Here is a 15568-nt window from a genome sequence, read left to right on the forward strand (position 1 = left end):
TAATCTGAAAACTTACAGCTTTATACACGTTAAATTTATAAGTAGTGTTGACAAAATGGAGAAGTAAAGTCCTTTGCAATCTACTCCGTTGACATCCATCAAAGTTCTATATACTCGAAGGGGAAGTGACGGTCTAGCAAACATGGATAGGTTATATAACACACGATCGCAACTGTCCAGAGTTTTTTATTTATTACTATAATGGATTCAATTTTGCTTGATTAGTCCGGACCGTCAATGGTCTTACCGACAGCTTTTATATCACTGTTTCACTTTTTGCAGTGTGTTAGAATTGGATTTTTCTGAATTCGAAAAAAGTATTTTTCTGCTTTTCTTAAAAAAAAAAAATTCCCTCCAATCATTTTGATATGACCGCTCTGAGTTTTATCTGTATAAATAATTTGACCTTAACTTAAAGGCATTAATCTCGTTTTTATTTTTTATATTTTTTAAAAAAATAAAAATAAAAATATTTTTAAAACGACATTTGATACAATAAAAATAAAAAATGGATATAAAAATAATTTTTTAATTTAATGTAAAATGAGAAAGAAATAGAAAACGACTTTTAGTCGTTTTTAATTTTTTATTTTCGTTTTCTCATCTCTCGAGCAGAGAAAAAGAGATAGAGACATTAATGGATTTTTTTATACTGAAAATAATCTCTTGATCAAATTATCAAACGCATTTTCAAAAATGATTTCTGTCTGAGATTGAAAACGTTTTCATTTTCATTTTCATACAAAAAATAAAATCATTTTGAAACGAGTTCCAAACGCGCCCAATATGGGCTCGTTCATTTCAGTGATAAAAATTTAGAATTTAAGTTTTATTATAATAAAAAATTTTTAAAAACAATTATATTTAATTACATTTCAATTCGAATTAAAAATTTAAATGAGCGAACTAAACGGATCATAATATAATTGATAAATAATGTCTAAGTTAATTACTAATAATGAAGGTTTTGGTTTCACTAATTAGCTATTATCAAGTGTATTGCTTTAATAAGCAGTTTAATGCGTTGATTTTTATCACACATATATATGTTATATTTACACACATGATCAACTCTTCAGTCAATAAGCCCATCCAACAATCTAAAAGTCCACATCATCTTGAAAATAAAAATGTACAGCGGTCATTTTATTTTATTTTTAGCTAGTTAAAACGGTCATTTTATTTGTTCATGACATTTTGTTGTCTTTAAAATTCCTGTATTAAAAGAAATTAGTACTAATTTGATAAAACGTAGAGAAAATGTAGGCCTCGTTCACTTTACAGATTCAAGTTTTTAATTCGAACTGAGATGTGATCTTTTTTGAGAACTTTTTACTGTAACAAAAAAAGTTAGATGTGACATTTTATGAGAGTTTTTTACTGTAGAAACTTAAACCTGAAAACTCGAATCGGTAAAATGAACAAGACCGTAATTGTTCCATAATAATATTACTCAACAGTCAGTGGACAGTGATGTTCTGAAAAATGAATGATATATATTTTTATAAGAATGTGAAACAATAATATCTCCACCTCAACACTATAGTATTCTTTAGTCTTCTTTTGAAGGCGCATAAAGGAACTCTTATGGCTAGCGTTCATTCTCTTTATTATTTTTTACATTTATTATTTAACATGTGAATTCTATTAATTAATATATTATTATTTAAACAGAAAATAAGATAGTATAATTTATATGTCAAATAATAAATATAAAAAATAATTAAAAGAGTGACAGAAAAAAATGATGTTATCATTTCTTGTATTGCTTATTTACAAATCATGTTAGAGCATGCAAATTATTTCAGATTTAAGATTTAATTTGTGAGCTATCATAACTTAAAAGCGTCTTTATAATTCCCTAAAAAAAATGTCTTTATATTGGTAAAATCCTTATACGATTAAATATAATCTTCATATAGCTTAGCTTGCATAACTCATAACCCAACTACAATACAGTAAGTTGGACACATCATTTCTTAGTAAAAACGTGGTAAACAATATATTTTTTAATTCTCACAAATAAGTTTTTACTTCTTAAAATTAGAGTTCAATATGATTTGACATTCTTTACATATCCCTTTCCTGCTAATGAGCTTAGTCAATTCATTTTATTTCACTCATCTAATTGATGAATGAAACGCAATCATTAGGTATTTCGAAACGATTTTTTTTTTTTTACCGGAATTTCTCTACAATTGAAAATGAGTAAATGTAGCATTTTCATATGTTTTCTTAAAAATAAAATAGAGATTTTTTATCTCGTCATTTACAATTATTTTAAAAATTTTAAATTTAATCATTATTTTTTCTAACCCTATTATTTATCTCATTACATAAAATTTTTAATGCCATTACAAAATATAATTTGTAGAATACAAAAGTTAACTTGCAGTGCAGGTTCTAAAAAATAATTTAAAATAACTTATAAATTACGAAAGATTACCTGCAGAACATAATGTAAATTTAACAATAATAACATAAATAAATTATATTATTTTATTGATGGAATTTTTTAAAATTCCTCATATTTTGGCATTTCATTTTCTTAAATACCTTATGGGCGCTCAAATAACTTTTTTACTCACGTAGGATTGCCCATAAGATTATTGGAGGCGCCCAAATCATGGAACTTTTATAACAATAAAAAATAAATACAAGATAAAACAATTATAATTCGGAGTCCAATTAAGTTAGGAAACGTAAGTTTGGGATTTGAACTTTATTTGTAGCTCAGCTTGATTATATAAAATATAATAAAAACATTATTTTATGAATGGAGTATAACTTTAACAGTAGTGCACCAGTTTGACTGGATTTCTAATCCAAATCCTTTTCGTTTTTTCTTCCTCAATAAAATAAATTTTAAAACAATTCCGAAAACAGTATTATAATTACTCCTGATCTTTTACATAAATAAATATAAACAGCCGAAGCCAGATTGCAATGACCAAATTACCTAAGTTTTATACTGGAATTACATCTGATTCCTCTCATTGCTTACTTGACTTGCAAGTTGCAATTGCAGAAGATAAAAAGGAAAAGAAAAAAGAACTGTGATTACACGTTTCGCTAAACCTGATGAAATATTTTTAATTATTTTAATTTAAGGTCCGTTTAGTTTGTTGATTTAAAATTTTAATTTGAATTGAGATGTAATTTTATGTGATAGCTTTTTATTGTAACAAAAAAGTTAGATGTGACTGTTTCTGAGAATTTTTTACTGTAGCAAAACTCGAATCGGTGAAATGAACGGAGCCTTAATGTTGATGATTAGATTTAAAAAAAAAAAGACCATAATTAGTTTTTTCAATAGGGTTAGAAAATAATTTCTTCTTTTTTTTTTTTCAAGGTAAAAATATGGATAGTTATTATATATGTAAAAAGATATGGATAGCCATAGCTTCGCACAAAAACTAAAAATAGAAGTTCGCAGATAAGCATTTTTTTTTTTTTTTTTTGCCTTTGTTTCCTGGTAAGCATACAAAAGCTAATTATTCTTTTCTAATAAATTCTACAAATAATTATATCGGCGTTATTATTTACAAGATATCTTACTTTTAATTTTGTTTCAATGCAGAAGAGAATAACCGATACCCAAAAGCAATGTTGTCAAATCAGTATAATTTAAACTAAATCATAATTTTAGAGTGACCAACACAATACAAATTTATACAAAAATAATTGATTTTTTGCTGAGCTTAAAAATAACTTAAAGTCCGTTATATACTCAAATTTAAATTATTATTTATGTTAAAGTATTTTTTTCTTATAAAAAATTTAAATTTTAAAATTTTAAAATTTCAAACGTAAAAATTAAAAATCATGATTTAAATATATTTTTTAAACGGACACTTGTTAATATAAAGATACTATAGATTTTTAAATATATACTGTTATAGTAAAAAATTTATGTAATCACTGATATGAGAATCAATTTCTTAATTAAATAATATCTAACAAACATATATATAAAAATTAAAAAAAATGGAAGTAAATGAATTTATTTTTTTCTAAAAAAGGAGGGCTAATTTGGGAATTGAAGAAAAGGTCGGAAGAAAGGCTACTGTGGAGTCCAGACAAGAAAAAAAAATTAAAAATTCTGAAAATAGGAGTTTTCTCTCACCAGTTCCTTTTTGTCCTCCATTAATGGAGGGAACTTCGTAAAAACTCTCTGTCTGTCTGTCTGTCTCTCTCTCTCTCTACTTCTTCTGGCGCCATTTGCAGACTTCATTTCCTTTCAAACTTGTCGACTCTCAACAACAACAAAAACAAAAACGACAACAGAAACGACAATCTTCTTCTTCTCATTCTTGGTCTTCCATGGAGGAAAAGGAAATCACCGTCTACGCTTCGCCCGTCAACTCGGAGACGGACTCGCCTCGGGCCATCAGCAACGCCGCAGCGGCGGTTCCTCAGGCCGTGAGCGCCGCCGTCGGGCTAGGCAACGCTGGAATGGCGGCTTTGGCGACGACGTCGTTTTCGGCGGCGGGATCGGGGACGCCGGGTAACGTCGATTCGTTGGGGAAGAAGAAGAGGGGGAGGCCGAGGAAATACGACGCCGATGGGAATCTGAGGCTGTCGTACGCCAGAGTTACACCACCAGTAGTACAACAGCCCGGAACGACGCCGTTTTCTCTGTCGCCGGCTTCTCCGTCTGAGTTCTCTTCTTCTTCTTCTTCGAAAAGAGGGAGAGGTCGGCCTCCTGGGTCCGGTAACTGGCAGCTTCTCGCTTCTTTAGGTAAGAGCAAAATGCTATTTATTTATTTATTTTTTTTTGTGAGGGTGCTTGTTTGCCAAGAAAATGCGAGAAAATTTTAGTCTCCGTGGTGGGTCATTTGTCCTTGTTCGCTTGCCTTTTTTGGTAAATACAAAAGCCTAAACTTACCCACCATGGAAAAGTGTTTCTTTCCTCTATCCAGTTAAGCCAGAATGAAAAAGAAAAAAAAAATCACTTTTTAATTTTAAGTTATGGTTTTTTCTTCTGATCCATTGTTTCACCAACTAAATAGTCTAATGGTTATAGAAAACTCCATTTATTGGGAAATTAGTTTGTATTTGTTGTTGGTTTGAGGTCTCAAAATTTCAGCTATTATTTTTTTTTCCCTTTCTTTGTTTAAGGGAAAATTCCTTACCTATATATACGCATGAGCTACTTTATAGAATGTTAAGTATATCAGATAGTGTGATCCAACTGTATCATTTTTCAATTTTTACCAACATTGCAAGCTTGAAATATCTTTAAGAGCTACAAATTATTGAAAAAAAGAAACAAGACTTTTGTTTATCTAACATTCGAACTCTTTTCCGTGAAGGGGAATTGTTTGCAGCCACAGCCTGTGGAGACTTCACGCCTCATGTCGTCACTGTTGCCTCTGGGGAGGTAATTGAAAAACTAATATGGTCGTCTCATTGTTTTTTGTCTTCATTAGCTTGGCCGTACCACTTGAGATCTTTCCACAGATCTGGAATGTTTTTTTTTTTTTTTTTTTTTTTTTTTTTTTTTTTTTTTTTTTTAAAAAAAAATGGAATTTTTTTTTTTTTTTTTTTTTTTTTTTTTTGCTAGTTTTTTAATTATTTTTTGTGCATGACAAAGGTCTGAACTTTGAACCATGCAGGATGTTGCAGGCAAAATTCTTTCCTTTGCTCAAAAGGGTCTCAGAGGAGTTTGCGTTCTGTCTGCCAATGGGGCTGTTTCCAACGTCACCATTCGCCAACCGGGCTCTTCTGGCGGCATTCTGACATATGAGGCATGAAATCATTGTCACATTTTTATGCTCTTCGAACTTATAGTTTTCTTTCTTCTTGTTCTTCTCTCTTTTTGTCTTGAGTTTCTTGGAAGTGGGACAAATGGGGTTCCTTCCTTTTATAACCTTTTTCGGTCGGTCAGTTTTTGATTGTTAAAGTTAGTTAAAATGTTAGAATGTAAAAATATGTAAAATAAATAATTTTTATACAATTTTAATTGTTGACGAGTAGAGAACTATCAAGAATTTATTTTTTTTAAGTCCTGGTAGAGAAATTCCCTTATGTTTAACGTCTTATTAGGTGTGTACTTTTCAAGCACACGAGTGTCTCTTTAGTCCTGCTCAAGGCTATTTGTCAAGATGTGTGTACTTTTCAAGCACACGAGCTAGTTTTTCGATTGTGATCATAGACATAGCCGGTTAAGGCCCACCCACCTAATGCTCACACACACAATCATAAATTATTGGTCCTTTCTCCGTACTTCCCATTAGAAGGAACAGCTTGGTCTAAACTACCTTACCAATTTGTGATATCTTCGAAATAGGTTAGCTATATCTAACAACAAATACATTGCTGGATCTGGGGTACTGTATTCTTTTTTTTTTTATAGTATTTTTCAGGATATACATTGGTACGAATACGGTATTCGATGAAGTCGAAACAAAAACATATGCTATTGTTTAGGGGCTAAGTTTTTCTTGATTCCTTATTTTCTTGAAGTTGCTAACATATTATAGACATGTATCACTGTGGTGAAAAAACGCTGTCAATATTCTAGTTTCTTTTGACACGCCACTTAATATTGAGTAGTTACCTGTTGGAGTTCATTGCGCACATTTTGATTTTGGTTCTTGCCTATTACTTTATTTTTTCCTAAATCCCATAGAGATTTTATGAATATTATTTGATATAAAAGTTAAAAACTATAAATTTCTTCACACAGGGCCGGTTTGAGATATTGTCATTATCTGGGTCATTCACTGTCATTGATGATGCCGTAAGAACTCGGATCGGTGGCTTGAGCGTCTCATTAGCCGGGCCTGATGGGCGTGTAATTGGTGGTGGCATTGCTGGTTTACTAACTGCTGCTAGTCCCATCCAGGTAAAGGCCTTTTCTTCTTATTTCTCCTTGTGGGCCATGACCATGGATCATCATGAAAATAATGTCATATATATGTAATAGAGTGATATTGGCTATAAGCTATCTCAGAAGCAATTCTTCCAAAACGGTAGATTTATAAGTATCTCATTCTTTTTGCTCAGTCAAAGTGCTGAAATACATGTCTTTTTCTATTAATCTTGTAACAATGTCCGAAAAGTCCCTGCATCCTTATTCCTAAATGAGCACAGTATGAATCCACCTCATTAAAGGTTTCCCTTAGCTTGTTTAGTTGTTCAATAATTGATCTTTCGTTCTGAATGCCTCCCAGAAACAAGTATTTTTCATTGGGATATTCTACCATATTATTTTCCCCGTTAACACTGATTTATTGTTGTAATGTAATAGTACACATTGTTCATTCAATTGAGTCACTTAACAAATTGGAGGCAATAAGAACAAACCATCCTATCACTTTCTAAATCACTTGCATTGAATTGTGTGCGTTTATCCATTTTGACAGATTGTGGTGGGAAGCTTCATGCCAAATGGTTACAAGGTACACAAAAGGAAGCACCACAGAGAACACGCATTGGCCTCTCCACCAACCTCAGCTGCCCTGGATACACCAGCAGTAGCAACTCCGATTTTGCAAGCAAAACGCGACGCCATTGAGCCCGGCTTGACCCCAATACCACCCGTCTTACCAGCACAAACACAAGTAGAACCCGAAAGGAACACCACTGCTGACAAAGAGAACCAGAATGGCGCGTCGCATTTTGCAGGTTGGAATGGCTCCAAGGCCAGACCGGACCACGGCCAATCACCTGACATCAATGTTTCTTTTTCTGGTGAATAAATGAATACTCTTCTTCGACTATTCAAGAGTATTTGGAGGCTGACGTGATTTAACTCGAGCTAAAACCAATAGATTTGGACTTTCTGCCGCTTTAATACTGAGAGATGGATGATGCGTTAACAAACTGTTTTAACAGTCCGGACACTGAGATTACAACAAATTGATTTTTAGTTTTCGGACAATATATACATCTTTTTTAGTAGGATAATAATATATGGATTCGTCTCTATGTTCTCCCTTAGCATTCGGACAAAATAACGGAAAACAACCAACATTTTATGATTTGATTTGACTTTGTCGTTTATTACATTTCTCTGTTGCTAGCTATTTCAATAAATTTTTGTTTCAATTTTTCCTTTTATTATCATTTTCTGTGCACGTGGTTTATTATTTTGCTTTTTTTTTTTTTTTTTTTTTTTTTTTTTTTTTTTTTTTTTTATAGCATTTAGCAAAATTTTATGGTGTTCTTCCTTCATGTTGCCGATTTCCTTGACTTGTAGTTCCATTATTTATCTTTTCTATTGTTTTTTTAATTTTTTGCTTCCTAGTTCATTGACGTTGTCGTTTCTCTATTTAATGTAGCTTATAATTCGTTGTTGTTTTTTCATTTAACGTTGTGAGCGCTACCGGGTAATATAATAAGTATCAATTTCCAACTTCAATACATTGTTGTTGTCGTCGTCGTCGTTTCTTCAATTTTTATCGGTTTTTTCTACTGTCGTATAATCATTTGGCAATATTTTGTCGTTTGTCTGTATGTTACCATTTTCCTCGACTTATTTTTTCTCGTTTATGCTTTCAGTAATACGTTCTTCATTTTTTGTCGTTGATTCCATTAGTTGTCGTTTTTCCATGTATTATCACTGGTGACCCTAAATTCTATGATCATGTCGATTTTTCCCAAATTTTAAAAACTTACTTTGCCTTCTTGAATTTTGAATTGTTTTCAATCTTTTCTGTTGTAATTTCTATTAAAAACACATAAAAAGATAATAATGCAGTTACGTGATTTTTCGTTTAAAATTTTGTTAAAAATAAACAGATAAACCCACAAGGCCACACATAACTCTCTCTTTTTTGGTCTAATTTTAACAAAAATTTTAATAAAAAGACTTAAATGAGACAAATTCAAAATTCAAGAGACAATGAGAGTTTTTAACGTTTAGAGAGCAAAATAGAAATTATCTCAAAGTTTATGGAGCACCAGTAAAATTAATCCTAAAATGAATAACGTCTATTGAAAGCAGTAAATGATAACATATTCAATAGACAAAAAATAATAAGATAAAAGAGGAAAACAGTAACATACATACACATAACAAAATATTGCCAAATGATAATAAGCAGTAGACAAAAATGATAAAATTGGAGAAACGACAACAACAAGACTAGTGTTCAGCAGACACATCGCCGTCGGTGCGATCTTGCGAGTCCTGAGTTTCGCACTATTACTATTTTTTGTTTTCTCCTTGTTTCGTTTTCTTGTCGTTTTCTATGCCTGTGACCATATTTTTAGATATATATCCCTTGTCCTTTTTTAATCTGCTATCGTTTCTTTATTTCCTCAATATGTTATCTTTCTTATTCATGTTTCCATTTCCTTTTTTTTTTATGGGAAAATATTATGTATCATTATTGGCAAGGAAATGACTTAATAGCCTATTAAATTACTGCATAATAGCGTGGGACCTAAGTTTTGCCATTTAGATTTTTTAAGATGTAGCATTTTTATTTTGTCACAACGTATAGAGAACACAATTCCAAAATGAATATAGATTAGTGGTCTATTTTGCAAGGTAAAATGTGTTGTCACGTACGATGATGTAAGAAAGGGCGCTAGTAGCACCATTGTGTGTTACAATTGTCATTTGAATGGTTATTTTCGTAATTATGTCTTCTATTTAGTTATTCGTATAAAACTATGTCATCTATTTTGAGAAATACTAAACTTATATAATTAGATTTTAAATTTTAGCTAAATCATGCCAACTAATATTAATTTAAAAATTTTCACTACTAATTGATATAAATTGGCGTGAATTTTGCACGTATTTTAAATCCAATGACATAATTTTTATAGATATTAGACGAAATTTAAAGCATAAATTTTGAATAAACCCAAGAAACTTAATATGATTATAAAATTGATCCTTTTGAATTTTTCCGTTCATTTCGCCGATTCGAGTTTAGAATTGGAGTTTTGCTACAGTAAAAAGCTCTCAGAAACAGTCACATCTAACTTTTTTGCTACAGTAAAAAGCTCTCACACAAAATCACATCTTTACTCAAATTACAAACTTGAACCACAAAACAACACTATGATATTTTATCATTGTTTACTAAGATGTCCAATAAATAAGGTCCAATAACATGTAGATATATCATTTTAATAGTACGCATATTTTTGATATTCTATTCACCATGTCATTGGGATCTTTTAGAGGATGTTTGGTATTTAGATTCATTTCTTGATTTGAATTATGATTTGTGGTTCGTTACAATATTTTCTCTTACAAAAAATACACGTAAATCCAAAATAGTTCTAATCACATGGTTCTAATCCATGATTCATGGTACGCATGTTATTGTCATATAAATTATTTGCTATGAAAGTGTCATCAAGTTCGTACTTGAAAGCTAAACTCAAAGTTCGATAAATCATCTATTTCTTCTTATGTGTCTTGATCACTCACCTGACGAAATAATATCTTGAGAGAAAACAAGAACTACTCTTATTCATTGTTTACATCTTCATATGTTTTTCCTAAAACAAAATTCATGAGTTGGGTGTTTGGCACTTCACTCTTATTCTCTTTCTATTAATGGAAAAATGGATTATTATTAGAGTTATTCTAGAACATAAAGAAAATAGGTAAATAGAAAATTCAAGAGGTCATATTACAAAACACCAATATGTACTCAATATGTGGACCTTTATTTCAAATATCACAAATACACCTCAAATCATTTCTTGTATATATATATATGGTAATAAGATAGTTAGCAAAACTAACATTTAATACTACCATTATATACTTAGCGATTTGAATTTTATTTATATGTAGACACTAAAGATCCATCTTAGTAGCATCATTTTTCATTTAGTTACTTACAATCTTAAAGTGAGAAGTGAAACCCAATGTAGTCCAACCAATCCAACAATTAAGCCATTTTGGCCATGATCCATAGATTTCCTTATTGGTCTTGAACGTTAAGGAGCATACTACTATATACCTACTCACTTTATCATGTATCCGCTCACTTTGACTATATACTCACTCAGATAATCAAGAGAAATATGAATTTTAAAAGATACCAAAATATAAATAAATTAATTAAACGAATATTATATATATGAGAAGTATTTATAAATAAATAATTTTAAGTTATAATATATATTATAATATTCGATAATTTATTCTTAATGGGTTGGGGAATGTTTTTGCAATCGAGGTTTTGGTTTAGAAAATGTGATAGCTAGATCTTTGCTAACCGGTCAAATTCTAATATTTTCTTGGTAAACAAATTCTAATATGTACATGTATGTATGTCTATATATATTTATATGTGTATATATATATATATATATATTAATGGATTCCTGTCTTGTAAATATAAGCTTATATTAAAGAATGTTTTTACAAAGATATGATAGGGTAATACCATAAAAGAAAATTAATAGCTTAAGTAAGTAAAGAAATGAATAGGAAACTAACCTTCATGAAACCTGTTATAAAGTTTGCATGTTCTTTTGCTATAAATGGCGTACCATTTACGTCGTAGGTCAGTTGAATGCCCCTAATAGCGGTTTGGTTATTATATTCGAAGTCGATTTCTCTTATTTCAGTGTATGCACCGTCATCAAAAGTCACACCATTAGAATTGGTCATTTTGGCTTCCCATGTTCCTATTATTATTGTCTGGCTTTTTCTACTTTGTTGATTGTTTTTGGTTTCCTACAAAATATTTTCCAAACGACGATGGTAGATCTTCAGTATATACGATTTGCAATCTTAAGACTCAACCAATATAAACTTTTCTATGATACATGTACGTGTATTTTCATATGTAATGACAAACGCAAATGATAAAAATAAAAAGAGAAACTCCAAATGGGAAAGTTTTTTTTTTTTTCTTTTTTTTCCCCTTTAAAGCGTGGTTGTTCTGACTATTAGAATTTATGTGATACATATATGGGTGAGACCTTAATAGGCATTACTCTAAATCTTTAACGACAATAAATTGTTTTGTCAATTCAAACATAATTTTTTTAATATGTTAGAAATATTTTTGTAAAAAAAAAATCTAAATAATCCAAATTTCACTTTAAGAGATATGATATATTCTCTAGTAACACTTTTTATTTTTTTTGGATACTTTTGAGCAATTAGTAAAGAATGTATCACATCTCTTGAACACTGAGGTTACAAAATGATTTTACGTGTATATTCTAACACATCAAAATACAACATACATAAGAATCACCAACAAATATATTATCGTTGAAGAGTATAATGCAATGTCTATTGATCATGTGTGTTAAAAAAAAGGCATGTCCCTTAAAAATTAATGTATACATATATGTGTGCATGGATGTACGTATGTATGGGGCCTACCATCCCATTGAAATTAAGGAGATCTTCATAAACTCCAATGGCAGCCTCGATTATCCTGATCGGGTTCTGGTTTGGCGAGGAGCACTCGCGGGTGTTGGCAGAGGAGATGGAGAAGAGGAGGACAAGGAAGGAGAGGGACAGAAAGGAAGAAGAAGCCATCTTGTATGAAAAATATTTGAAAACTAGTGATGTGGAGAAACTTATGTGTTTAAGTAGCTATATATAGAGATATACTAGTCACTAACCCGCGCCTTGCTGCGGGTAGTATTTTTGTATTATATAAAAATAAAAGTAGTTTATATGTATGTTTGTGTATAAATAAATACATATAATATGGTAACAAAACTTTATTTACACTATAATCCAATTTATTTTGTTGCTTTTTCACTTTTTTTTTTATTTTTAGCTGCAAGATACAAATTTTTAACTGATTAGTATTAATAATTTGTGGGATGAGTAATGTTTTGATTTAGGAGTAGTTATATTACCTGGTTGGAAACAAAAAATAGAAGCTGAAGGTGAAACATTCTAAAAAAGTCAAGAATAAAAAACGAGGTTCAATCAATGCAAGTTAAGCACACAAAAAACTCAACGAATTACATTTCTAAAGACCTAAGAAACAAATTGTGACATTCATTATCATCATCGAATTATAGCTATCTCATTTCAACAAAACTCACAACTTATTCAAATAAACTAAAAGAAACACAAATAAAATTTTGGCCAAAAGAACACAACTCATAGGAAGAAAAGTCACATCAACCAACACAAAAGCAAAATCAAAACCCAACATAATCAACAAACAAGTGTTCCCACCCCCAAAAGAAACATTGTCCTCAATGTTTAAATAATCAATTTAAGCACAAGGGAATAAGAATACGTACCGGGGAGGCGAGACAATCTCGCCTCCTAATGTGGTCGGCGAAGATGCTAAGGGCATAGTGGCATATACTCAGGTTGTTACGGGCCTTCCTCCATAAATTGCATCTTGAGGCTCATTTATTCCAATACCGTGGAAGCTCGTCAAAGAGTGGCCTCCGCCCATAGTACGTGTCATACAACACGACATATGGGTCTTGATTCTTGACGCCTTCAAGCTTGGTGGGATATGGAATTAATTGGCTCATTCGCTCAACTTGACTTGGCTCAGGCTTATAAGCTTGGTAGGCTTGAAGGAACAATGCTAGAGATGGTGGAGGAGGTGACAGCCTCATTGGATCTTCATAGATGTGTTCTTCTTTGATCAGTGGTGGCATAACAACTTGGGTCTCAAAAGGTGTAGACTATTGAACTTCATCTTGTGATTCCTCATCATCGACGAACACTTCTTGAGTCTCTTCCTCAATTAAATTATCATCATCGAACAATGCTAGAGCTTGGCGGGATATGGAATTAATTGGCTCATTCGCTCAACTTGGCTCAGGCTTATAAGCTTGGTAGGCTTGAAGGAACAATGCTAGAGATGGTGGAGGAGGGGACAGCCACATTGGATCTTCATAGATGTGTTCTTCTTTGATCAGCGGTGGCATAAAAACTTGGGTCTCAAAAGGTGGAGACTCTTGAACTTCATCTTGTGATTCCTCATCATCGATGAACACTTCTTGAGTCTCTTCCTCAATTAAATTATCATCATCGAACAATGCTAGAGCTGGGCGGGATATGGAATTAATTGGCTCCTTCGCTCAACTGGACTTGGCTCAGGCTTATAAGCTTGGCAGGCTTGAATGAACAATGCTAGAGATGGTAGAGGAGGTGACAGCCGCATTGGATCTTCATAGATGTGTTCTTCTTTGATCAGTGGTGGCATAAAAACTTGGGTCTCAAAAGGTGTAGACTCTTGAACTTCATCTTGTGATTCCTCACCATTGATGAACACTTCTTGAGTCTCTTTCTCAATTGAATTATCATCATATAACAACGGTAGAGCTTGGCGGGATATGGAATTAATTGGCTCATTCGCTCAACTTGACTTGGCTCAGGCTTATAAGCTTGGTAGGCTTGAATGAACAATGCTAGAGATGGTGGAGGAGGTGACAGCCACATTGGATCTTCATAGATGTGTTCTTCTTTGATCAGTGGTGGCATAAAAACTTGGGTCTCAAAAGGTGTAGACTCTTGAACTTCATCTTGTGATTCCTCATCATCGATGAACACTTCTTGAGTCTCTTCCTCAATTGAATTATCATCATCGAACAACGCTAGAGCTTGGCGAGATATGGAATTAATTGGGTCATTCGCTCAACTTGACTTGGCTCAGGCTTATAAGCTTGGCAGGCTTGAATGAACAATGCTAGAGATGGTGGAGGAGGTTGCTGGTTCCCGAATCGAATTCGGGTGCGGAAGCGTGGGGATGAAAAACAGCGGATCGTGTATAACAAAATTTTTCATAAAACTTTTGAGATACTCTATAGATTATATTAATTTATGCACGAATAAATTAATCACATTATCATTGATGAACACTTCTTGAGTTTCTTCCTCAATTGAATTATCATCATATAACAACGCTAGAGCTTGGCGGGATATGGAATTAATTGGCTCATTAGCTCAACTTGACTTGGCTCAGGCTTATAAGCTTGGTAGGCTTGAATGAACAATGCTAGAGATGGTGGATGAGGTGACAACCACATTGGATCTTCATAGATGTGTTCTTATTTGATCAGTGGTGGCATAACAACTTGGATCTCAAAAGGTGTAGACTCTTGAACTTCATCTTCTGATTCCTCATCATCGATGAACACTTCTTGAGTCTCTTCCTCAATTGAATTATCATCATTGAACAAATCCAATTTCCTCCTACTTGTACTCGGCTCCTCACGGTGGCTTTCATACATGTTGCCTTGTCATGGTTTCAATCGGATCATTTAAAGACTCCTTCATTCTTGAAAACTCTGCTTGAAGTTAGACAAGCTCGTCTTGTAAGTTACGGAGGGTCTCCATCCTCACCAACTTCTCTCTACTAAGCCTTGTCTCCACCACGAATTGGGCAAGAATCTTTTCAAGGTCTAGAGAAGACTCCGCTTGTTGAGGTTGAGTGTCGTACCGTGGCTCCAAAAAGTTAGAACTCTCCTCCCAACCTTGGTTGTTTGGAGAATGATTCCAACACCAATTGTCATAATCGGCCATGTCTTCCAAAAACCAAGACACTTCATCCGCTGATAATTGGTAGAGAGAGGTGGTACCATTTCCTCTTTCCACCCAAGTTCGTGTTGCGGCGTTTAACACATCGAGGAAGTTTTGTAGTTG

General features: G+C 32.5%; 1 protein-coding gene and 1 pseudogene across 1 annotated transcript; one reads left to right on the forward strand and one right to left on the reverse strand.

The window, feature by feature from the left end:
* Positions 1-4033: 4033 nt before the first annotated feature.
* Positions 4034-7973, forward strand: LOC21395987 (AT-hook motif nuclear-localized protein 1). The gene is made up of 5 exons (XM_024176140.1): positions 4034-4741; positions 5316-5383; positions 5619-5750; positions 6692-6850; positions 7371-7973. The coding sequence occupies exons 1-5, from the start codon at positions 4324-4326 to the stop codon at positions 7704-7706; spliced, it is 1113 nt and encodes a 370-aa protein (XP_024031908.1). The 5' UTR covers positions 4034-4323; the 3' UTR covers positions 7707-7973.
* Positions 7974-10807: 2834 nt separating this feature from the next.
* Positions 10808-12481, reverse strand: LOC112094652 (annotated as a pseudogene).
* Between the last annotated feature and the right edge of the window lie 3087 nt (positions 12482-15568).

Source organism: Morus notabilis, unplaced genomic scaffold, assembly GCF_000414095.1.
Source record: "Morus notabilis unplaced genomic scaffold, ASM41409v2 Scaffold416, whole genome shotgun sequence".
NCBI classification, from domain to species: domain Eukaryota; kingdom Viridiplantae; phylum Streptophyta; class Magnoliopsida; order Rosales; family Moraceae; genus Morus; species Morus notabilis.